Here is a 27,453-nt window from a genome sequence, read left to right as displayed (position 1 = left end):
ATCTGAGCTGACATTCAAATTCAACATTTTAAATGATCTTGAAGTTGTGCGTGAATGATATCTAGCACAAAAAAGAGTAAGAAAAGGAAAGTGAAAATCAAGCCAAGTGATTTGTGCATAATTTTTCGTTAATAATTTTTTGAACTAGTCCACACGTCTTAACTCAATTCGAAAAAATGCTGAAATTGTTAGGTCGGACATCATAACCGGAGTTTGAACTGCGACATTTTCATCCATGTGTGAGTTTACAATAACTTTGTCATTTCGTCTATCTTAAAAAAAAAAAAAATTGAACTATGGTTTTTCATACAACTAATTGGGCCTAACGAAGGCCCGTTGATATGACCATCCTCTATAAAAAGTTGCACTTTTCTTGCATTTCATTTCGTTTTCTCTGTTCTTTCTGTTGAATTGCTGATCGATCGAGTCTGTCTCACTCATGGCGGAGGTACGCTCCTGAATCACAACCCAATATTCATTTTTAATTTCAATTTAATTTCCTTTTTTCGCTTTTCAATAATTCTGATTCCTTTTCCTCTTTCGCTTTTGCATATTCATATGTTATAAAATGTGTATTCTCTCGCTGATCTATTCAATCCTTTTGTTTCCTTTGAGTATTTATCCTTCCTGTAAGATTGTGGATTGCACGTTTGCAGCATTTTCGTGGTTTTTAATTTTAAATTAACGTTGTTGCTGGTTTTCTTATAGTTCAGTTGTTCAATTTTGTTTTAATATATTAAGATTAGTAAATCGCCAATTCACTCCCTGAAATTGTATGGTTCGAGCATTTACACCATTTAAATGTGCGAATAGATAAGAAAGCCCCGATTTTGAATTATGTGGAGCAGCTTGGTCCTTCTAATAACTTGTATCTAATTTAATGTCAAATTAGTCATTGAATTATATCACTTATATCTCCGAATAATATCGCTTATTGTCAAATTAGTCTTTACAAATTAAAGAATCATCAATTTGCCCAACATCATTCAAAATGGGTCTTTTATACCTATTTTCAAATATCAGGGATGTAAATGTCCAACCTTTACAATTTCAGGGGAGAATTGGTTATTTACTCTTAAACTAATCTTTAGTTCCCTTCTACTTTTTGGATGTTGAAATAATATATAAGCTAAAAATACATATATTTGGCTTTGTCGAATATGCAAATTTAACTACTTTCACTGGATTCAACGAAATCATTTCTGAAATACCCCTCAATTATTATAAGTTTTATTTTCAATGACCGTAAAGAGTACTTTTTGAGAATCCACTTATATTTTCATGAGATGAAGTATTTAACTAAATTACTTAATTAGTGTGTGATTAATTATTTTTGCTTATAATCGAGACAAAGAAAGTACGTTTTATATTTAGAAGAATAGTTAATAGTTATTGACTTAATAGTTTCATGTAGGTATAAAAACCTTACAGGGATCTCTACCGCTGGAGCACTGATATACAGACGTAGTCCTTCACTGGTAGTTTGGATTGAGGGTAGCAATTTAATATTTTCCAGCTAGAGGGACAAGGGTCCAACTTTCAAACTATTAAAATCTATATAGTTTTTAATAACTTCTATTTGCTTTCTTATAATCAGTGCTCTAATGGTAGGGATCGGATTGTAAATTCTTAAATCTATTCGAATTGCAGTTGACAATTTTAAAACTATAAGGACCTAGTTCGGTGGAGGTCTAATTGAACATCCCAGAAAGAGAAAGGACTTACAACAATTTAATTTAACTATAGATTTTGTTAGTATGGTTGCTGCTCTATTTAATCAAATTAAAAGGTCTAAATTAATAGCCATAACCATTTTATAGTGTATTGGTGGACGGTGGTATGTCAGTATGTCACAACTGCCTCAGGGATTAATTTATTTTTTGAATATTGACTCCACAATGATGATTTTCTTTATATTGGTGGTATGTTACTTATTATGATTTATTTCACCTATATCGTAGTTATCACAAAAAAATGTCATGTAACAATTTGGCTGAACTTTTTGACATTTGATCACAGCGTTTTAAGTTAGCTGTCTAAAGTTGGTTCTAGTTTTGCTTCAATATCATTGACCCCCCTATGACACAATTTACATTACATATAATTTTGAATCAAGATGTGTATTTTGTCTGTTTACATTTTCGTCGTTCATATGGATCATATATTTAGGACATGCTAATATTCATTGCTTAAAACTACATAGTTAGTATGTTACATGATCACTCACTAGCTATCTGTCGAGATACTATCCCATTTGTGTTTTAATTTTAATGCCGGATACATCTTTCTATCTTGTCCTGTAGTCTTTTTCCTGACTTAATATTGTGTTGCTTCCTTTCCAGATTGAGCTAAAAACAGCACCTGTTGATTTTCGTTTTCCTACAACTAATCAAACCCGACACTGTTTCACTCGCTACATAGAGTTTCATAGGTGGATTTCCCGACTCTTGGCTATATGTTCAGCAAAAAGAGTTTTTTAAGTCTTTAATTTAATTGTGACTTTAATTACAGGTGCATGACAGTAAAAGGTGAAAACTCAGGCGAATGTGAGAAATTTGCCAAATACTACCGTTCTCTTTGCCCTGGTGAATGGGTAAGCATCCCTTAATTTTTGTTTTATTAGCAAGCTTCTTAACTTACTGGATTACTTGGTTCGGGCTGACTGCAGATTTACCTTAATGTAAAGATTGATGTTAGCGAAACTTAATGCGATTTATGGTGTTTAACACTCCATGAGAGTTAGTCCTTTCCACCAGCCAGTTTTAAACATTTAGGAACTGGAATTTTTTTGTTGTTGTGTTAAGAATCAATGAACTCTCAGTTCAATTCTCAACTTTTTATGCATTTGGATTGCCCTTATGTAGTATTACTAATTGATGCAATTGTCTATCTATGTTTTTAGAATATATTCTACAACATTTAATGGAAGTTATTTTCTGACAATTGTTTGCTGATATACTATTCTGGTTTTGGATTACTAGTGTGCCATTTATCTGTTGCCCTCTATGTCAAACCTCCGTAAGATTCAATATATGTAGTCTAGTTCTTTAGGATTTCACATGTTAGGCAATTTTCTTTGTCGACAAATGGACTTATTTATTTTAGTATTCGGTATTGACTAATGAATAATGATGGCATTGCATTTTTTCCCTTCCTAGACATTTATCTTCAGTGAAGTTAACTTGTTCCAAGAGCCATGGTTGCTTGAAATTAATCTTCAGGCAGTGTTTTATTTACATAATTTGAATAAGATAAATTGGTTGTGATCTCTTTTTTTTAATTCATATATTTGCAAATGTGCCCATACATCAGTCCTTGGTAAATTGTAACTATGATGCGTAAAATATGTTCCAATTTCGATGTTTGTATATTTTGTTAGGATTAGAAATCTAGGATAGTGAATTTGCTTGGAATACATTGCTTATTCATAAAAAAATTATGCCCTTCTAATTAAAACTCTAGACATATACTCACCCCAACATAGACTCAATGCATGACACTAGTTATTACATTACTACTAATATATTTTTCCCAGTTGTGCAAAGTCCAACTTATGTCAATTTTTGTTACAAATTTGAATTCTGGTAGTGCACCACGTGAGGTGGTTAGTTATCACTCAAACATCCATTACAAAATACTATTATACTGAAATTCTTGTTGTTACCGTGCTTCTCTATTTAAAATTTGTTTGATGCAAAATTGCAGGTTGACAAGTGGAATGAACAGAGGGACAATGGGACTTTTCCAGGACCACTTTGAAAGCATGTGTGTTTGATACCCTTGTGACTTCTGAGACATGGAAATTCTTGAACACTTTGTTGGTTTATTTTCTTGAATACATTTGATTATCTTTACCGAGTCATGGTGTGGATCAATAAGGCAGTTTATGAATATTCATTGATCCACAAATTCTTGAAACCATTTTCCATTTTAAGCTAATATAATGATTCTTATAGATTATTTTCTTTGTTCAGAAGATTGAATTTAATCTTAAACTTATCAGCTCCATCCCTCCAACCTACCCTAACAATTCCCCACATAAAGAAAGCAATAATTAAAATTAGGAAACTGTGAACTAAAATTAGTCAAGCAAATCGTGAGTGATGAATAATGATCACGGTTTTAAATGGGCCCCACAGCCCCACTGCATTTAGATTGTTACTGGCATTATTCTTTATTTGAGGATGTTAGCCACATTCTTCTCTTTTAACGCATGTTTCAACAAACTCTTTTATATTGACTAAAATTTAAGGAAAATTACATTAATCTCTGGTATGGTCTTTTAAAATATAATCCACACCTCCTCTATTTTTCCAATGAACACAAACTTCCCTTGTCTCTAACACCCTCCCTTAACATTTCTGTTTGTTGTCATGTCATCTTCACTCATTTTCTTTCAAAGAAGCTGAGCAGAGAGTAGAGACATTATCAATTAATTATTTTTGTTTACAAACTGATATAGAACTAATCACTCAGCATCAACCAAATTGCTGCCATTATTTGTTCAAGTTAGAAAATAGAAATGCTCATTGTTCCCATGCTTCTGTGTCAATTGCTCTAGCTGCCCTCCTCCATTCGTCCAATAAAATAATCCCCTATAAATAAACTCAGCTGGCCGTTCAACTTTATTCTCCCAAACTGCAATGTTTGTACTTTGTACTCTTCCACAAGCTCCACAATGTTGCTGCAAAAGGACCTCTATTATCACATGAAAGCTGATGCAAAACACAGTAGTTGAAGAAGAACAAGTACAATGCACTTTTGGGCTCTGCTGCACATCAAGAACGTCAACTTGTATTACTTCCAACCTTTGCATCAAGTAAATTATTACATGAAAAATAACGAGTCTTAAAGATATGTGATAACAACGAATCCAGTTGCTTAATTAACTTCCGACCTTGTTTTCCCAAAAGAGCCACGTTAAAAGTATATAGGTTACGAAAACCCATTCCTCCATCTTTCTGCTTATATCAAGCATATCCCATGCAATGATATACACTCTTACTCTCTCAAAAAAAAATAAGTATTTTTTAAGAATTAAATATGAAATTTTATGTTCGTGGCGTTTAAAAATTCATATTTAATTTATATTTTGTTAAAAAAAAAATGGAGAGACTATTATAACATTCTACAAAACTTCATTAAAAAATATAAAGGCTATACATGAGTTGACTTCAAAGTAAGGATTAAAATGGTGATAGAAAACTTTTTGAGACTAAAAGTCGAATAAATTTTTTAAAATGACTAAAAAGAAAAGTTATTGTATTTACATGGATAAAAAACATATTTAATCTATTTTAAATAATCGCATACTATTTGTTATGTAATTTTTTGGTAAATAATAAATTACAACAACTTTTAAATTAGATGAGGAACATCATAAACACCAAGGGTATTTTGATTAAATTTTTGGTTTTTTGTTTTCTAAAACTATTTCAAATGGATAACGTGTCTAATGTATAACAAATAGTTATAATGGTCTCTGATTGTGCTCCACGTTAGTCAAAATAGTCCCTAACGTGAAAATGTTTCGTTAATATTGTTATATCAATCATTTTATATACTTACTTACTATCATAATGATCCATATGAGTACTCGTTTACTGTCATATATCAGTCCATTTCTTATTTTTTAGCGGATCAAACACATTCATTTGACAAAAATAACATTATATTTTATATTTATTTATAAATTATAATTTGAATGACAAAAATGAAATAACAGATTAGACCAGAGTTTACACCCATTTGATGACTAACATCTAGGAATTGCCATAATTTTTATAAGTATCCGTTAAAATGTGATTCAATTATCTTTTACCTCTACAAGAAAATCACCCATTCAATCATCTTTACCATATAAGAAAAGAAAAATGAGCATTTTTGGAGCATGATATTGTTTCAACTAATTTTTTTTTTTTTTTTTTAAAGAAACTAAAAGAAATTTATGTTTTAGTAATGAGCATATGCAATTTAGTTGAAGATAGTCATTCCTAAGTTGCATTACATCAGAGTTAGTTGACAACTAAAACAAACAAGCATTACATTGAAATATAAAAAGCTACTTTTTTTTTATATAAAAGTTATTAATTATTTTTATTTTTTGAATCATTTACAAGTGTCCTAGAGCACTTGTTAGCAAGAACCAAAAAGAAAAACCATAGCGAAAAATGACATGAAAGATATAACCTAATAAGTTCATTTCCTCAAAAATAACCTAATAAATAAGTTCATAAACACAATAATGTAAGTAAACGTCAAATGTATGAAGTTGCATGTGCTCATATAGTCCTTCATAAGTTCCAACAGCTGAATGAATGTATCTTTGATCAACCGAGGAGCATATTACGATACAGAGGATGCTGATGAAAGACTTTTTTGATTGAACATCTTCATTTTCTTAATGTGTTTTTTCCCTTTTTTATGCTCTTCCATCACAACTTTTGAGGTAGTGCCAATTTGACAGAGTTCACACCATAAACCTCCAACCTTAATTGTTTCTGTCAATGCACTTTTCCTTCCTACTTCCTCAGTCGCAGCACCTTTTATACTCTCAAAAGAATCTACATTTTCGTTTTTCTCCATATGCTGTTCCTCATTTTTAGATTCTGTTACTCTTTTATCAACCATCATTTCCTCGAGCTTCTCGTTGTTGGATTCTGTTACACTTACACCATTCTCCGCCATCATCTCCACAAGTTGCTCCTCATTTTTAGATTCAACGACACTTTTATCAATCATTGTGTCAATAAGTTTCTCCTCAGTTTTAGATTCTGTTACATTTAAACCATTACCAGCCATAGTCTCCACATGCTGCTCCTCAGTTTTTGATTCTGCATCAACTCCATTCTCATCAACCCTTGATATTGTTGTATTAACAACTGCATCAGTAGCATTTTTCACAGTTTTTTCACTTTTCTGTCTTGCTTCTCTAGCCTTATGCTTCTTACCATTCAGATGATCATTCAAGCCATTCTCACTTGAGGCTTTAATCTGACACAGTTCACAACTCCACTCTTTCTTCAGCTTTTTGTTCGAACCAATTGCAGAAGGCTCGTCGTCAAGAACAATATCATGTGTCACTGCTTTTCGCTTTGCACTATCGAGACCAAGGTCTGGCTTAGCCTGTAATTAGGATACTCAGATAAAACATCACATGCTCACTGACCAATTAAGAACTTAAACATTCACTACTTGTTCAAATACACTACATTTCAAATTTTATCATCACATTATGTTAACCAAGGATCTAAATAGCCTTGAAATTTTTACTTATGAAAGATAGCCTACAAATGATTTCACTACCATCGTTGATCAAACTTTAGTTTTCAAAATTAACTAAGAAAGAATGTATAAATGCTTGAGTTATAGTATGTTTGTTCTTATTTTTATTTTAGGCCTTGCAAATATATCGCTTTTATTCCCTGTTGTTTTGTTTTAATTCTTGCAAAATTTATTCATATAGGCATTGATCCATGTATTGTGTTGAATATGTATTACAGTCCATTATCTTACTCATATTAGAAGGATCGGATCAAATACTCTACATAATAATAGACTCTGCAATTCTTATATAATTAAATTTTGCCAAAACAAGGGACCAAAAACAAAATTTAGTATATTTTTACAAAGACGAAGAGCAAATTTTCTTTTGCATAGATTAAAACGAAAAATAATATATTTGCAAGGATCAACTACGTATTAAAACCAAACAATGAAACTTAACCTACTTATACAAGAAAATTTAATAACGGCACCCAATTATATACACCTCTAGTCACTATTATAAGCAAAATGGTAGGATTTATATTCATATAATTAATGATTTATGTGGTTTTTATTATAAACCACAAACATCATTTATTGAATGAATCTAAAACGTAGATTTTTATTTATAACAGTGACCGAATGATATACATAGATAGATTAGAAATGTTATCTCAACATTTATCTGGGACAACAAAACTCTACAATTTTTTAAATGGTTCCTCCAAAAACAAACTTTTTAAACGGTTAAAATAGTTCAGAAACATATCAAGTATTGCAACTTATTAGCCATCTAGTGAAATTTATTAACGAGAAATTTAAAGGGATTAATCTTAATTTTTAAGTGTTCAAATCTATATATAATTAGAAAATCTCGAATCATATAGATAATGATGTTAAAATTTGTAGTTAATTAAGTTTAGTTTTTGGTTAATGAATGATCTAATCTTGATATACTAGTTAACCACTCGTTCAATTAATCATGTTAAACATGTGTGCAAAATCTAGTAGACAAAAAAAAGAGTTGATAGAATACAAGAGAATATCCCTAAAAAAAAAAAAAAAAAGAATACAACAGAATAAAACATCAATTTAAAATATCTTGAATGATGAGTCATTTACTTCAACCGTTCAACCTATTAAGGAACTTCATTGAAAAAGAAAATTGTATATAATTATATGTGTCAGTGTCAAACACAAATAAATATTAAATACCGATTATGTCTTCGATCAAAACTGTCAGTGCTATCAAGACAGTCAATAATTTAAAGTATATAAAATTCATTCATCTGGTCTCTATTATTAAGAATAGATTTAACACTTTCATATAATTTAAAGATTATACTTTAAATTATTGATTGTCTTGATAACACTAACACTTATGATAAAAAATATGATGGTATCTGATACCCGTGTGGATAAGAGAAAAAAAATAAAGTGATATGATAGATGTCATAGTTTAATAATTCGATTGAAAGAAAAAACATGAGTAAAAGTGAGATGTTAAAAGGATGTATTATATTAAGTTTAGAGATGTCTATTTATCGATGTCCTAGATTAAATTGATGGTTTTGTACATGGGTGTCAATATAACTAACAATTACAGTACACAAAACAAAGACAAAAGAAAAGAGTAGAAAACGTAATGAAACTGACCAATAGAATAACTTTGTCCTTGTCACAGGTCGGTGTAGAATTTGACCATAGAGAATTGAGAGGCCTCTGCATGGTTCCAAACGCCCCCTCCATTGCAAGCTCCCTCCTCACTTCCTCCTCCAACTCCATCCGCCTCAACATATCCCGCCGGATTTGTTCCTTCTCGATCTCTCGTCGTAATGCCGCCTCATTGGTGGCCAACGGTACCCGGGAGCCAGAAAAACCACCGTCCACTAATCATCATAACAACAATAAATAAATAAATATCAAGAATTAAAAGAAGAAGAAAAAGAAAGAAAAGGATTTTCCTATTGAATTACTTGGAAGAGATCGATCAGGGAGATATGTGACGGTGGGAAGAGAAGGCTGCATGGTTGATGGATTGATGTTGTCGATAGCACGAAATTTGAACTCCATTGAACAAACACTTGAAACTGTAAATATTGACGGAGAAACAAACACAAAAACAAAACCGGTAATAACTAACGTATATATATGAAGAAGAAGAAGACCAGTCTTAGAGCCTTAATATATAAGAACACGTTTTTTATTTACTCACAAAATAATATCGTAAATAAATAGTTTGATGAAAACTTGCAGCCAAAAAGAAAAGTAAATTTTGATGGTATATATCTTTTTCAGTGTAAATAAATTTATTGATTGGAATATTTGGTAAAAAAATTCTTCTTGATGATATACATAAATAAATTACAACCAAATCTTAAAATATTTTCTCATATTTTAACTATACCTATATGTTCTTTCAAAAAAAAAAAAAAAAACTATACCTATGTATAAATGGAACTCGAATATTTCGGTGAAGCTTTTATCCTTTTTAATTTTACCATTAATATAAACGACTTTATTTTTTTGCCAAAAAAATATATTTTATTTACAATTTAATATTTCTTTATTTTATTAAATAACCTATTTTACCAAATATCTATACTTTTATATGAAAAAGATTACTATGTTTTTGGTGCAAATGACTTTATTTGTAATTTTACCATGTATGTCATGAAAAATTATATAGACTATCGTTTAGACGGACACTCTATGTACATCTGTCCATTTTTTTTTATTGCATTAATGCATATAAATTATAAATGGTATTTTTTATGGAATTTTGATCAAAACTATATTGATTTTGAATAAAATTATAGATACAAATAATATATGTTTTTGTACTTTTATATTGTAACAAATTAGACTTATTTTTTTTCGATATAACAAATATAATATCTTTCAAAAAGTATAACAAATATAATATAAATTCTTATATTTTTGAACGACACCAACAAAATATTATTAAGATCAAATTAAGGGTATAATTGGAAAGAAAACAAGTCAGTCCAAAGTGGTTTGATTTTTTTTTTTTTTTATAGATAGTGTGTGTGTCTATATATAAATACTTAGATCAACAAAAAACTTGAAGGTCCAAGTTAGCAAAAGTGCACCTTTTCATTTGGACAAAAATATATGTTAAGAGTCCCACATCGGTTAGAAGTTGGCCTAACAATTTGTTTATAAGTGGGGGCAATCCTCATCTCACAAGCCGTTTTGTGGTGTTAGGCCCAACCACGCTTTCTAATATGGTATCAGAGCCTCTTCACGATTCTTTGGGCCACCTGTTATCAGGTTTCCGTTATCGGGCCACCCGTCATTTATGTTCACGCTTCAGATGTGCAATCCTGAGCGTGAGGGGCATGTTAAGAGTCCCACATCGATTAGGAGTTGACCTAACAATTTGTTTATAAGTGGGGGCAATTCTCACCTCATAAGCCGTTTTTGTGGGGTTGTGTTAGGCCCAACCACGATTTCTAATAATATCATTCATCTTTACTATTTAAAACTAATAGCCAGGGGCGGATCCAGACTTTAAGTACATATGGAGCTAAAATTTCAAATAAATAAGGGTCCTGCCAACCGGTGCCCCCGGGGCACTGGTTAAGCATACCATAAAAGGAAATTGTTTTTGACTTTATTATCAATTAATTACACTATTTCAATGCATTAACTATTATATAATTTCTTTTTTCATATCCTTAACCGGTGCCCCCGGGGCACCGGTTAGCATTTCCCAATAAATAATAATGCAGACTATTTTTTTTTAATCGCTACAAATTAATCTCGTCGAGATTGTGTAAGAAACACAAAAACTCGCGCATCAAATAGCATTAATACATGAAAGCAGAATTTATAAAAGGGTTAATAAGCTTTAGGTCACTTTTGATTTTTCCCCCTGTAAAAAAAAAATTTCTATTCGTTCTTGTAAAAAAAAATTGTTTTGGAAAACCTCCCTAGGCCAGCTGACTGTGCATTTTTACTGATGTGGCATGATGTCTCACCTTTTTTGGATGAGGTGGTGTGCTGACTGTATAATTTTTTTTATGGGATACACGTGGCATTTCTTATTTTTTTTAAAAAAAATTGCTTAAATTTTTTTATACAAAAATGAAATAAATTCTGAAAAAATAAAAATGATTAAAAAAACAAAAATAATTATGAAAAAAATAATAAAAAAGAAAAAAAAATCTGGTAAAATGAAAAATAATGAAAAAATCTAGAAAAATCTGGTAAAATGAAAAAAATCTAGAAAATTTAATAAAATAAAATCTGGAAAATTAAAAAAAAATAATATATTTCAAAAAATTCATATTTCCATATTATTTTCAATCTTTTTATAAAATATTCTAGATTTTTTTATTAAATTTTCTAATGTTTTTCATTTTTTCCATAATTATTTTCGTTTTTAAAATTTTTTAAATCATTTTTCTAGAATTTATTTCATTTTTAAAAAAAAAATTAAGAATTTTTTATAAAAAAATCATAAATGCCACGTGTACCCCATAAAAAATAAAAAAAATTATACAATCAGCGCGCCACCTCATCCGAAAAAGGTGATGCATCATGCCACATCAGCAAAAATACACAGTCAGCTGGCCTAAGAGGATTTTTCAAAACAAAAAAAATATTACAAGGACCGAATCCAAATTATTTTTTACAGGGGGCAAAATCAAAAGTAACCTATATTACAGAGGGTTAAAGGCTTATTAACCCTTTATAAAATATGAACTAATTGTAAGTCTAGTAGATACCCACAAGTCATCTCATTAAGCAAGTATGTATGCACTATGCAACATTCCTCTATCAATTTAATTTCAGGAGCTGCTCTCAAATTAGTTTTGAAACTCAAATGTGGATAGGTAATTTTGCAACATAAACCATCATCAAAACAATATTGCGGTTTTCATCAAACACATTAACTACAAACCTTAAAGAGAATAAATAATCATGCAAAACAAATACTAATTGTTGTCGTTGAGAATGCTATAAATGAAAATGAAGTCCATCAAATTGAAGCAAGATTATGAGAAATATAACATTTAATTCTACCACAAAGGAAACCCTAACAAAACAGATTTAATTTTCATAATAAGGAAATAAAACAATCGAAACAATGAATGAATTATGCAGCGAAGCATCAATCCCATTTTCAAATTCCCAATTTTAAAACCCTAAAACAAGAAATTGGAGAATGAAGGAAAAATCGAAGAATCAATGGCTTACCTTAGAATGAGTGAGAGGTGAGAGTTGAGAAGGAGGGAAATGGAGAGCTGCTATCAGTTGAGAGAGATTGAAATTTGAGAGATATGATGAGAAGAGAAGAGATGCGTATGAAGGAAAAAAGAAAGAGAAAGTGAAAGTGAAAGTGAGTGTGTTGCTGCTGTTTTGTATTTTAAAAAAAAAAAAAAAAAAAAAAAAGGCAAAAGCATGTGTAGCGAACTAAAGCTCCACATAGACCCAATGTCGATCCGTCCCTAATAATAGCTTGAAAGTTACTTTAGTAATTTTTATTAAAACATATTTGTTAACTTGCACCAATTTGCTAACTTAGACCCACTTTTATTTTATAACAAATAGCTTGAGGGATATTTACTAAACTATCCCTTACTTTAAATTGGTTTAAACTAGTGGATATTGATTTTTATGTCCAACTAAAAAGGTATACTTTTGCTAACTTGGACCTTCATGTTTTTTGTTGGTCTGAGTTAACAAACCTCATATATATATATATATATATATATATATATATATAATCCAACATCACCATGGTTATAATCGATTAATCACCCTAAACTCTATGACCCATAAGATATAGATTGAGTTTGATTTGGCGGGCAATGCTCTCGTAATTGTCTTATTAACACGAACACTCACATTCTTGACTCCTTGAGTATTATTGCTTTGTTCCTCCTTGACTATTTGCCCTTGCAAGTTCCTTATGCTTAGAAACTGTAACATCATCTTGGGCTTAGGCCATCTTTTAATTAAAAAGAAAAAAAAACTATAAGACCATCATTTTTCGACTATAACTTTTATCATCTTAGTTATTTCTCGTGCGTCCTTTCTTTTTTTAAAAATATATTTTGTTCGGATTATATACTCCGAACAACATTATAGGAATTTTCGAATTTTATAATCTAAAACCTTTTATCATCCAAATTTTGAGAACAACCGTGACATATATTATTAAGATGTCATAATTGAAAATGAGAAAAAAAATATATAAATAGATAGATAAGTAAAGAGACAAACATGATGACATAAATTCTCATTTTATTAATATATAAATACATTCATAGTATGTTCACGTTAAAATCGAAGTTTATTGCACATGCTAATTTATCAAAACAAACATCTGATACAAAAATATGGAGGGGGGAATGAGATTGGAGTAAGATTTGTTTCCTATCTAGAGAGAAGAAGACTTTGATGATCAACCTTACATCCAGACAGATCAACCTTACACCTAAACAATTGGTGCCAACCTATAGAGCGGCAACATGTCCTTTGACCATTCATACAATCCTTAAAATACTAGAGTAGCCTTTTTATATGAAACGTCATTGGTAGAAGCACATTGTCGAAGAAAAGAGGAGAGAATATGAGATGTGGAAAGATAATTGTAAAGGATTAGTGGGTATTTATAGGAGAGATTTTGTGAAGGGTGGTGCATAGAGAGTAACAATACATTAATTAAGTAAAAAACATGTTAAAACTGGTCTTACCAAAGAACAATGTGTTTAATGAGTTAGTCATGTTGACCAAGGCACAATCCAATTTCTATGGTGGTTCAAATTCCATAAACCAAAATATCCCCAGAATTGTTTGGATTTTATAATATGATATGCACTTAGGCTGTGTTAAAATGCGTACTTTGTAAGGTTAAGAACATTTCAGATTTTACAATCTGAACCAGTTAAGTACATGATTTTTTTTGTGGACCACGACACACATAAACTTGTATAAATAGATGTGTTTGGTTCATTTGTTGTGATAAAAAAAACATCAAATAATCATGGACCCTTGAATCATTGATCTCAACCACCAAGCTGACTGTAGTTTACTACAACGAGGGAAAACCAAATATGTTCCGGGTCCAGGTTGAGGTAACGTTGTCTAGCTTGAAGGATTAGCTAGATTAAATCAGTTGTCTACTCAACCACAGGGACACAAGTAGGGTTGTCAAATTTGAGTATCGTCATTAATGGACCGACTCAGTTGGAAGCACCAAGTTCACCCAAATAGAGCTCAAGAACGACGACGATGTCAGAACCTTATTCTCGATATTTAGTCAGTACAATATTAAGTGGAAAATTGAATTTGACGTTTCGTTGATTAGAGATGAATGAGATGAAGAAGTTGTTTGGCTTATTTGTGATCTGTTATGTTTCGTTTTATTATATGTTTTACGTTCTTGTATAATTGAGTATTGTTTAATTTTTGAATGTATTTGAATTTTTTTATATTTAATGTATGTTGCATAACTTAAATTACATGTGCTATATGTAACACCCTACTTCTATTAAAGCAATTAAACATGCGAATAATACTCAAGAAATAGAGGCTACGCCACATTCAAAATTTAAAAACCAATAAACATGTATATAACCTCAACAGTCGCGGCGGAATATAAACCAGAGTAAATTCAAATATACATGTTATGAATAAATAAATTACATCAACATAGGTACTTCTCAAAAATCCCAACAAACGGGTCATCTCCAAACATAACAAAACCAAAGATAACCTAATCTAGACCGACACAACGAAACCTAGATCAGAGCCGACTAATTCTAAACACCGATATCGGAGAAAGCTCCAGATATCCACCAAGCACAAGAACTCACCAAGCAACTAAACCTGCACAACGTCTACCCATCCATACAGATAGGCAGGCGGTCCATAACAGATCCACTGGGGGTAAGTATTACATTATCATAATCCAAATAACAGGTAACATGAATATTTCAAGATAAACATCATGCATTTGATCAATAATAATCACACATTAATACTTACATCACATCCCAATATCTCGCATCAATAATCACCAATCACATGTGTCATGAACAAATATCAATTCACAGTTATTCATACACAATCACCAATCATATACATCATGAACAGTCACCAATCATAAGCCATGAACAATCATTAATCATATTTCATGAACAATCACCAATCACATGTATGAGGAACAAATATCAATTCACAAATATTCATTCACAATCATCAATCACAAACATCATCAATAATCATTCATCTCATTTCATCATCAATCACATATTTCACATAAGACTCATGTTATGATATGCACTTATTGACACATAAATGCATGTGGTACCAAATCTCAACAAGGTCGTCACCTTTCGATGCCACTTGCACATCGTATGTAAGGCTCACCTCTGCCTTACAATAATCTCGAAGTAAAAGAGCTCAACCCTTTTACAGCAACATCGACTATGATGCATGGACATGTATAAAGACTTGATAATGCGACAACAATCCACAATTTTCTCCACAATATATAGGACAACATCCAATTATATTGTTCATCTCCACATCATTTGCATTATCAAAAAAACATGCCCATACACAAATAAATCATAGTATTCACCATCACACATCAACATGATTATCAATAATCAACAATGTCCTTTAACATCAACTATCACATATAGTTTCACCATTTCAAGCATTCTCATATTCCAAGTAATAGGGAAAACAACATCTCATGATAAATATCATATTCAACATCCACAATTCATCATACATAAACATGACTATCAATAATCAACAATGTCATTCAACATCAACTATCACATATAGTTCACTAATTCAAGCATTTCTCACATTCCAAGTAAGATAGCATACATATCTCATGATAAGCATCATATCCAAAATATAATCACTCATTCATACAACTTCACTTAGTCATACAAGAATAATCTCAATAACTCACAAGACAATTTGTTAAAGAAACATTTCCGACAAAAATCCAAATCATGTGACAAACGGCCAACATTGATAATTTTCAAAGTTAGGCAACTTATTTAAGTTTGAAATCCTACAATTCAATCTTAATCAATCATGTAGTCAAGGACTCAAGCCACCTACAAACTATTAGAATTTAGTTCAAAGGATAGCTTAAGTTCGTATGAGAAGTTCCAAGACAAAACAACATAAGAATCCACGAGACCCCTTTCTCACAAGGTTAAATCTCTCATAAAAACACCCCTAGATGATTAGGATAAAGTCCTTATACTTAGAAATAAGTTTGAAAACAATTGGATCAAAGAAAATTGCATTTTTAAGGTTTCTAGGCTGCCAAAATCGATTCATGATTCGTAAGATCGCTTCATGATTTTGACAGCATCAGACTGAGTAGAAAAATTTGATGTTGCTGTCAAAATCGCCTCATGATTTGCGAAATCGCTTCATGATTCGTCAACACCAGGCTATGCAGAAAATTTATTGTTTCTGTCAAAATCATCTCACGATTTGTAAGATCGCTTCATGATTTTGACAGTAGCAGACTATGCAAAATTCAACTTCTACGTTTTCGCGCATAAAAATCAAACCGTTAATCCGTTTTCGATGCCGTTTTCGTCTACATGCTCCTAACAATTAGCACTATCATAATGCACAGAAAAATCTCAGTTTTACCAACCTCAAATTCATTTTACAAACCTCACACAAACACTCATTTTCCAAAACGGTTAACAAATGAATTTTCAAACGAAACTCCCGTTTTCTCCCAAAACGACTCGACTATCACAACCACAACATGAAAACAGAAATTCCATCAAGTTTAACTCATCCAACCACATAGACAACTCAGTCAACAACTTTGTATATCAAATTTCATTTTGGTCCTTCACATGACCATCTAGCACAACTTCACCAATACAAACAACTTATTTCATAAAATGGAATACCCATGTTATCATTCAACAACAACAACATATCTACTTCAACAACACTTCATTTAGACATGAATTCAACCATAATTCAACAACACAATATTTCAATCCAACAATTTGAGCAAAACTCATAAGTACCCATTTTCACCAAACAACAACAACAACTTATTTCACAACAACAAATTATGAATCATGCATACCCAAGCCATGAATTAGCATCCATAACATCACTTAACAACAACAACATCTATTGATCATGAAACTTATCACAATTCATCAACAACCATGCATAATTCACCAATTGAGCATAATTTACAAACTACCCATTTTCATACATCATGAACTTGCAATTTTATCATCAACAATTCATTTAACATCAAATTAACATATTCAAACATATCTCTACAACATAAGCACGAATTTCAAAGATTGGGTTCATGATAATCACTTATTCCCATAATCAATTATGCATAAAACAAGAGAAAAAGAATTAACCAAATGATTATGATAAAGACTAACCCCCTTACCTTAGGTAATGATTAGTCCAAACTTGAGCTTCACTTTAGCTCCTAAGCTTACCCAATTGGATTCTTCAAGTTCTTCTCTCCAAAACCCTTTTTCTCTTCTCTTCACCTCTTTCTCTCTCTACCTCTCTCTAGAAATGTTTGTGAAATGAATGAATTGGTTCTCCTAACACAACCCTAGTGTTATCTCTACTAATGGGCTTAACTTAGTTTCTAGTGGGCTTAACCCATTTCTATTCAAACCAAAAATATTACTACACTCCAAACGATATTTTAATTAATAACGGTAAAATGTCACTAACGGTAAAATCTAATCACTACCCTAGTAACTTAGTAAAATAAGGGTTCTCACTAACTATTAAAATAATTCTCACCAAAATTACCATTTTACCCTTACCCGTCAAATGACTAAAATACCCTTCTAATACGGTAATCCACGTAAATGCACCCGACGACAATTAATACACACAAGCATAAATAATCACACACAAACACAATTAAAAGTAATTAAAATAAATCTAGCTAAAAATCGGGCTGTTACACTATAACATGATCTTTGTTGGGTGAGGTACAATTCAGATTTTATAATCTGAATGTGTCGTGTACATGATTTTTTCTAGCCCTCATTGCACTGACAATTTATGTGATCCACAACGCGTAGAGGCTGTTTTCTGTAAAACACAAAAAAGAACTATGAAATATTATATGTTAGATCTTAACACCAAGTAGTTGTTTTGAACTTTATCTTGTTGCCCTGGAAATAGAATTACGTCAGTTGGCAAGGTAGCGAGATCAAGTTCAAAAATACTTCTTGGTACACCTTGTCTTTTATCATTATTTTGCAGATGTAAACACGAGAGATTGTTGTGAACTTGATACACGTGTCTTTATTTTTACTCATATATTAATACGAAGACATATTTTTATTGTAATTTATACACGTGTCTATATTATTACTCATATATTAATAAGATGACCTTTTTTTTTAAATTTATACGCACGTCTATATTTTAACTTATATATTAATACGGGTACCATTTTTTTTTTAAATTTATACACATGTCTATATTGTTACTCATATTTAATAAAAAAATTAATTTTGTTTACAATTTGCACATATCTATATTTCTATTCATATAACAATACAAAGATCTATTTTTTTTTAATAATTTCTATGCAATTGTGACTTGCTTCCAAAAAAAAGAGCGCAACATGTTCACCCTTCCGTATGCACAGGTATCGTGCTAAACAGTTGATTCATCTTTTGTAACCTATATAAAAAAAAATGTTCTTAGAATAATTAGTAATGATATAATTTTAGTTTATTTTCAACGAATGTAAAATATATTTTTTTACTTTTTTTAATTTTAGGTGCTACAACTATTTTTAATACAACTTCTTATTAAATTTAGTATTATTTAATTATTTGAGAGAAAAAAAATTACCCAATTAATATTATAATCATCAACTATCGTGTCAAAAGAGCCTAAACATGTAAAGGAAGCTAACAAAGGAAGCTCGTAGGGCATTACAAATAAAGGAAGGGAAACATTCAAATATTTTAGAGAAATGATAGATCGACACACCTTTCAATTGTACACACTTATACCACTGCATATGTGGCATTTAATTAAAAAAAAAAAAATCACTCTCTCCTCAAATTCTTCCCAAGTACCACTGCATATATGGAGAACAGTTGCCCCCACCACAACCTCCACCTTCACCACCACCACCACCACCCCCACCTCATCAGTCATCATTGCCCTCCGCCGAACCTCCTCACACAGGAACTATATCTTACTCTCTCTTCTCTCATATCTTCTCCCTCTTCCCTCATATTTTCTCCCTCTTCCTTCACCTTCATTGGCCACACCCACCACCAGCTTACTGTTCAGTCACCAGTGGGTCTCTTTTTCGTCACGGCCACCAGTGCCATCTTCAAAATGGAACCTTCCCTTCCCTCCCTCTATATCTCCATTGTTCGATCTCTCTTTCTCTCTCCTTAGATGGTGGTGGTTAGAAGGACGACGGTGGATGTGCTGAGGTTTAAGGGTGAGGACGGTGGTGGTGGTGGTAGTGAAATCTGACGATGGTGAGATCTGAGGATGTGGGAGGCGGCGACGTTGGTGGATGTGGTCTTCACTGCAACGGTGACGGTTGTAACTGTGGAAATGGAGACAGACCGACGACGTTGGTAATGGCCGTGACCCGATGAATGTAATGGTTGCCGTCGTATGTGGTGATGGCCGTGAGAAGCAAACACGCAGAGGAGAAGATAGGATGGGAAAGTTGTACAGTGCTAATTTGACAAAATTGCCCCTGATTTTTTTGTAAAGACAAAATTGCCCTCATTGTTATTAATAAAAAAATGCCACACAAAGGTGGTATGGGAGTGGTATTGCCACCTAGGGTGGTCAGCGTATAAGCACTCAATATTTTAATGTCTAACGAAACCATATTTCCTCATAGCATCCACAACTTTATTATTTTATCGATAAAGGTGGTAGTTGAGTATTATAAAAAAAACTTATATTATGTTGTTGTATAAATCTTTCTCTTATAGATTTTTATGTAAAAAATATTATCCCTCAAAAAAAAAAAATGTAAAAAATATTAGTTAGAAATCTTTCTCTATAAATTCATTACATAAATATTTTCGTGTATAAATATTTTAAATAAGTTATTTTCTATGAACATTTTTTTTGTCAAGTTAGTGACTAGCTCACACATTATAATGTTCAGGGTTCGAACCCCGACTCCCGTATATAATATGTAATATTTTTACCAACTGAGCTAAGCTCACGGGAATATTTTCTACGAACATTTTCTAATAAATATTTTACCTTCTTTTAAGCAAGAATGAAAAATTTATGTATAAGTAAACTTATTGATTGGATTGTTTAAAAAAAAACTCAATGCGAAATGAGATATAAATAAAAAAACTCATATATTATAGTATATAATATAAATAATAATCCTTCAAAAATAAAAAAATAATAAACATATCTTAATAAGCAAAATTTGGAGCAGGAAAATAACACATTTTGATTAAAGATTTGTTTTTTTTTTTTTGTGGTGGCCGAATTTTGAACTCCAAACTTTACATATTTTATGGGTTGTCCATACCATACCAACTGAGCTAAACTTACGAGGATATTAAATATTTAATTTAAAACAACCACAACTCCGTTAAAGAAAGTGGAGTGCCCCTTAATTTGTTTATTAAATATTTAATTTAAAATAACACATTTTGATAATTATATATTTAAAATCAATTTTGATTTGTTTACAACTCTCAATTGATATTCTAAACTTGCTGATTCTTCCTCGGGAAAAAAAAACTTGTGTGTGATTCACATAGATATTTATTATTTTGTCTGTCCATAAAAAAAATTAATTTTAACTTAAACTTTCCAAATAACATAAATTTGATAAAAGTTGCTTTTGTGTTTATGTATTCATATTGTGTCTAGTGGTATCCTTAAATTCAAGAGGTCCCGTGTTGGAGTATCGTCCCCTCATTCTAAATACTTTTTTTTTTTTTTAGATAATACAATGGTTAAAAACTCACACAATGAATACGGGAAAGAATTTGGATTCGAACTTCAACTTTGCATATCGATCATAATATTTATACGAAAACTCTCTATTTATTTTTTTTGTACAAAATTACTCTAAATTTTTATTAGAAACAAAACAATTTCAAATTTCAAATTGATTCAAATAAAATCCTAAATTAGCATTAAGGAAATTTAAAAATAGCAAGTCTTTTAAAGAAAAGAATTCTGAATCGTTTTTTTCTCAACAAAGAAAGGAAAAATTAAGAAAATATATTGCGTCGTCGTTAAGAAAAACAACAAGAAGCGCGTAAAAGCTGAATCATCATCATCATTTCTTTGTATAGTAACCCTGTGAATTAATTTTGGTATTAATGGTTCTTTTTAGTAGTATTTTTGTTAAGGAAGGAATAGTGTTATTAATGGATAATTAGCTTGTGAAATTAATACGGGTTCTAATCGCTTTTTGTTTATGAAAGATAAACACGGTTTCAACTTTTAAATTGATTCAAATAAAATCCTAAATTGGTCCCACGAGTAATTGACTGAAACAATGCATTGTTATACGCAGGATTGGGGTTCTCTTATTAATGTTTTTTTTTAGTACTATTTTAAGGAAGGAGCGGTGTTATTCGCTTTTGTTTCTGAAAAAGGTATTAATGGATAATTAGCATGTGAAATTAATGCGGGTTTTAATGGTTTTAATCGCTTTTTGTTTATGAAAAGATAAACACGGTTTCAAATTCAAATTGATTCAAATAAAATCCTAAATTGGTCCCGTGAGTAATTGATAGAGACAAGACATTGTTATACGTAGGGTCGGAGTTCTCGGATATTTTTCTTTTTTTAAAAGTGAATTATTTTAACTATTAGATCACTTGACAAAAAAAATTGCAAATTCCTTCAAAAAAAAATTGCAAATTGTTAAAAATATTGTCATAAATAATGTCGTTTTGTCGAAATCGTCCAGATCAGATCGAATTTTGAATCACTTTTCGAACACAAACTAAACTACATAAGTAAATTTTAATTTTATTTTTAGGGGATAAATAAATTTAAATGCTGATTTTTTTTATTAATTTAATATATTGCGTCCGCATGAGTGGTCAATACATAATATATTGAAGGTCTGGATTCGAACCCCATAATCTATAAAAAAATAATAATTTAATACACTGCATTTAATTATTAGTTTTTGTTTTTTTTTTTAAATTAAAGATAAATTGTTATTTATTCATAAAAAAAGTGGGTAAAGTTAGTCATCTAACTATTTTTTTTGAATGGCGGTCATCTGAATTGACATCAATCAAAACAATTTTTTTTGTCTTCGTTTCGTTGTTATTAATATAAATAGATTAATATAATAGATGAATTTTTTTTTAAGGATGATTGTATATAGTGTCGGGGCTTTTAAGGTCTGTTTGGAACAACAGACAATATAGGAAAAGAAAGGTAAGAGGGAAGAAAGTTTCTTGAAACTTGAGCTTCTATTGTTTGGATCACCTTATGATTGAGGTAGCAAAGATTACATTTGGTGGGATCCACAACCAAATTTGTTTCTGCCCAGAATTCCTAAGAAAGTGCACGGAAGGCATTGTTCAATGAAAGGTCCAATATAACCTTACTTTGAATGTGGGTAGTGCTATTTTTTTTACATGTCAATGAATCAATAAATTAATAATAATAATAATAATATTAATATTAGAACTTTTTTACTGTTATGTTTACCATTTCATTTATATATCCATTCATTTTTATTTTGTTATGTTGTTACTTTTTTTAATTTTACTTGATGTCGAGAAAAAAAATATTGTTTAGTTAAAATATACTTCCTCCGTTTAAAAATGAGTGTTGTTTTAGCAAAAAAAAATTGTTTTAAAATGAATGTCACTTTCGGTTTCCAATGTAATAATAATTTTTTCTTTTCAATTGTACCTTTCAATTAATACCATGTTACACTACTTCCAAAGTATTATTATTTCTTTAATGAAAAACAAACCAATAGTTGATTATGATAATTTGATAAAATTGCTACGACATTTGACTATTTTATTCCATTTCTTAATTATGTGTGCAATTGGCTAAAACGACACTCATTTTAAAACGGATGGAGTATTAGTTCATTTTAATGTGGGGTATTTACGTCATTTGCTAAATTTATATCTTTCTTTCCTTTCACTTTCTTATCATTTCATTCATTCCAAACAACTAAACAATCATCTCACTTTCCATTCACTTTCTACCCACTTTCAATCCTTTATCATTCTTTCCTTTTAATTTCTATTGTTGTCCAAACATACCCTTAAGGTGGCTCCCCATCGAAAGAAAATAATTTAAATTTTATAGGTAGATATCAAAATGTGAAATTAATTTGGAGAAAATTATTAAACTCTCCCATACTCATCTCCTCTCAATCGTGTAAAGTTTTATGACTTTTATGTTAAGAATTTTCGTTCTCTCTAATATTTTAGGCAAGATCTGCCACTAACACTATGTATTTTGATTGATGCCAACTCAAATTGTTAACATCTACCCTTATATTTTGCCTAAAAAAGTACCTCTACCCTTATATTATTGATTTTTTTTTAAATACCCGTATTTTATTCATGAATAATATAGTTATCACATTTTTTAATACAACACATATTACTTTAATTTAATTTACATATTTACTATTTCATATGTAATCTCCTAAAAAAAATGTTTAAAACATACATTTTCATCCGTAATATATTTTAATATTAATAAAAATTTACAAAGATTCTTGATTATCTCTTAATTTGGTTTGTTCAAAACAAAATAAAAATTACAATCATATTTTAGATATCCAAAAGCATCACGAAATAAAACCCACATATAAAATAAATGTATATTACATATCGAACGGCACATAATTTTTAAATTAAATCGAATGATACTACAAACAATTCCTTCAAAAAAAGAAGATACTACAAACAACACCGCCATTACCTCTAACTAATCGAATTGATAGTTATACTTAGCGTGTGAAATTAAATTGATTAATGTTTTTGTTAATTTCCCCTTTTAATTCGAAATTTCCGTTTTTTTCTTTCACCCACCTTAGCTGTCTTTCTCAACACTCAAAACAAACACAACATTGAATTATAAAATCCTCAAAACCCTTTCATTCTTCTCATTCACCTTTCTCTTTCTCTTTCTCTCTGCATTTTCAATCAATTTTCATCATTCAATCAATCATGAAGATCAGTAACAACTTGATCGGAATTCTCAATTTCCTAACCCTAATTCTCTCAATTCCTATCCTTTTAACCGGTATTTGGCTCCACAAACAAGCCACTTCAGAATGCGAAAGGTTTCTAGAAAAACCCATCATCATCCTCGGTGTTTTTCTCTTAATCGTTTCTCTAATGGGTTTCATTGGTGGTTGTTGTCGTGTTACATGGCTTCTCTGGTTCTATCTCTTTTTCATGTTCTTGCTCATCGTTGTGCTATTCGTTTTCACCATTTTTGCTTTTGTTGTCACTAACAAAGGTGCTGGTGAATCTCTTTCCAATAAGGGTTACAAAGAGTATAGACTTGGTGATTATTCTAATTGGTTGCAGAAAAGGGTTAATGATAATGGTAATTGGAATAGGATTAAGAGCTGTTTGCAATCTGGAAAACTTTGCATTGACTTTCATTCCCAATTTCTCAATGATACTGCTGATAAATTCTACCTCCAGCACTTGAATGCTCTTCAGGTTAGTTTCTTTTTATCTTTCTTTATTCAATTTATGTTGTTTTATTTGCTGGGTTATTATCAAAATTCGAACTTGCATGTGATTTATGTTTGGGGTTTTATGTTCTTGATGTTGATTGCTTTTCTGAGTTGAAATTTTGTGTATCATTGATCGTGTTCATCATAAAAAATTAGGGTTGAAAAAAGTTGAATTTAACTAGTCCTGATTTATTAGAAATAGAAATCTTGATTTATTTATGTCTTTTTGGGTTTTAAAGAATGTGAAAATTTATGTTGCAGACGGTATAATAATAAAATTGTGCTTTAGTACTATTGAATAGAAAAGATAATTTTATAACTTTTTTTTCTTCTGATTTTGTCGTTGTTTCTGAAAAGTGGACTTTTAAATTGGATATCTGGGTTGCTGAAAAGTGTGCACTTTTTAATGCATTCTTGTGTTTGTATAGGATTAAATAAATTAAATTTAAAAGATAATATTTTATAACTTTTTTCTGATTTTGTCAAGGTTCTTTCTGAAAAGTGGACTTTTAAATTGGATATTCTGGGTAGTCATGGTTCTTACTGAAAAAGTGTGGACTTCTAAACTGAGATTGCTTTTCATCTTAAAAGTGTTCTTATTTTATTTGCTTTTTTCCAATGAATCTTTTGTAGAACTTTTTTGCATCCTTTTTTTGTTATTTTTCTGGATGCTAGTGCTGCTGGGCTAAAAGTTGATCACCTTTTTAATGTGCACTTGTTTCTTGTAGTAGCATTTCCAAACTTGAATTCTCTTTGCTTTGCAATATTGGTGGTATCTAATGGTCAAAATTTAATATTCTTCCTTCAAGAACATTAACATATAAGAATCTTTTTGCATGAGATTCTTCTAGTACATAACTGAGTGCACTGACTGCTTACAATTGAATTTCTTTATGACATATACTGGTACTTAATAGTGTTATGTCATGTTAATTACTTATTTCTTTATGGTGTTTCCTGTTTTAAGTTCAATGTTTTTCTTATGCTCAACTTGTACATGGAAAGAAATTTTGACATTCACATATTGTATTTTGATTGCTGACATGGGAATTTATATTCTCTCATATTAAAAATGATTGCTGACATGTGAATTTATATTCTCTCATATTAAAATATCACATAGTATAAGTCTGTGTCTCTCCGTATTTTGATAAACACAAATTCATACAACAAAGTAATGTGAGATTTTAAACTATAGAACCATATGATCAATTTAAGTTTCAATGGCTTAAACTTCAGTGCTTAAGGCAGAGGTTCTGCATCTTCTTTCCATTGATTTTTCGCTAGGATTGGAATTCATTCTGTAAACTACAAATACAATTCCTTGATTTCAGAAAATTGATTCTAAAATGTTTGATGTATTTCTGTCAGCTTCTGGTTTGTAAATTTTTGGACTTATGGAATTCGTTTTTATTTTTTTTATGCAGTCTGGATGTTGCAAGCCTTCAAACGATTGCGGTTTTACTTATCAGAACCCAACAAACTGGACGATGCCCGCAGGTGGTACTTATACCAACCCTGACTGTGATACTTGGACTAACGATCCAAAAGTTCTGTGCTTCAATTGCAAATCTTGCAAGGCTGGGTTACTGGATAACCTCAAGACTAATTGGAAAAAGGTGGCTGTTGTCAACATCATATTCCTGATTTTCCTAATCATTGTGTACTCCATTGGCTGCTGTGCCTTCAGGAATAACAGAAGGGATGGTTGGAAGAGATACTAGTATCATTAGCATGTAGATGATTTAGGCCATTTGGTTTTACTTTTATGGTTTTACTTTATGTCATGAATTTCATACTGTTTTCAGTACAGTTTGACTTTGCTGTTTAAATGGCTCAATTTTATCTTACAGTTTCCTATTTTCATCTATCTTTCTTTTCTTTTACAGTTTCCAATTGTCATCTATCTTCTTTTACTTAGACACGACTTAGTTTGACCACACTGGCTTCCCTTATGTTCCCACACCTTATGTTGCCCACCGCAATTAAACGACAACAACTAAGCCTTATTCCACTGGGAGGAATAAGTTACACAAATAATCTTTTCTACACATCGGTTATTATTATGTTGACATTTTACCACTGTCCCTTAAAGCAAGCTACTAGCACAATTAGAGAGTTGGTACTTTAAGTTGACATTTTACCACTATACAAACACCAGATTTTTCCTTTTATTTCTTCATCATTTTTATGCGCCCAAAATATTTAAACCGAGTTACTTGTGGTATTGTACTCCATATGCAACTTTTACATCTAATTTAACCTTTTCCATTTGTATAACTTACATAGCACATATTTTGTCTTGCATATATACAACTTTTCCATATCAACTAAAATTATCTGCAAATTTCTTCATTCTTCGTTATCAATACATCACTCGGGATAGCAAGTAAAATTTTCCATGATTACCTTCCGAACATAAAACCAAATTTGCCTAGAGC

General features: G+C 30.8%; 3 protein-coding genes across 3 annotated transcripts; 2 read left to right on the top strand and 1 right to left on the bottom strand.

Annotated features, from left to right (window-relative positions):
* Window positions 1-308: 308 nt before the first annotated feature.
* On the top strand, window positions 309-3,960 carry LOC25494268 (cytochrome c oxidase subunit 6b-2). The gene is made up of 4 exons (XM_024782416.2): window positions 309-448; window positions 2,343-2,431; window positions 2,512-2,593; window positions 3,706-3,960. Exons 1-4 carry the CDS (start codon window positions 440-442, stop codon window positions 3,757-3,759), a joined length of 234 nt encoding a protein of 77 aa, XP_024638184.1. The 5' UTR covers window positions 309-439; the 3' UTR covers window positions 3,760-3,960.
* Window positions 3,961-6,185: 2,225 nt separating this feature from the next.
* Window positions 6,186-9,438, bottom strand: LOC25494267 (uncharacterized). The gene is made up of 3 exons (XM_013603101.3): window positions 9,243-9,438; window positions 8,923-9,155; window positions 6,186-7,125 (listed from the first exon to the last, which is right to left on the bottom strand). The coding sequence occupies exons 1-3, from the start codon at window positions 9,337-9,339 to the stop codon at window positions 6,346-6,348; spliced, it is 1,110 nt and encodes a 369-aa protein (XP_013458555.1). The 5' UTR covers window positions 9,340-9,438; the 3' UTR covers window positions 6,186-6,345.
* A 14,940-nt stretch (window positions 9,439-24,378) lies between these two features.
* On the top strand, window positions 24,379-26,882 carry LOC25494266 (tetraspanin-8). Its single transcript, XM_013603100.3, has 2 exons — window positions 24,379-24,995; window positions 26,440-26,882. The coding sequence occupies exons 1-2, from the start codon at window positions 24,492-24,494 to the stop codon at window positions 26,734-26,736; spliced, it is 801 nt and encodes a 266-aa protein (XP_013458554.1). The 5' UTR covers window positions 24,379-24,491; the 3' UTR covers window positions 26,737-26,882.
* The last annotated feature ends 571 nt before the right edge of the window (window positions 26,883-27,453 follow it).

This window comes from Medicago truncatula, chromosome 4, assembly GCF_003473485.1.
Source record: "Medicago truncatula cultivar Jemalong A17 chromosome 4, MtrunA17r5.0-ANR, whole genome shotgun sequence".
Taxonomy (NCBI): Eukaryota; Viridiplantae; Streptophyta; class Magnoliopsida; order Fabales; family Fabaceae; genus Medicago; species Medicago truncatula.
Note: the sequence above shows the minus strand (reverse complement) of the source record. Positions and strands in the feature narration are given on the sequence as shown.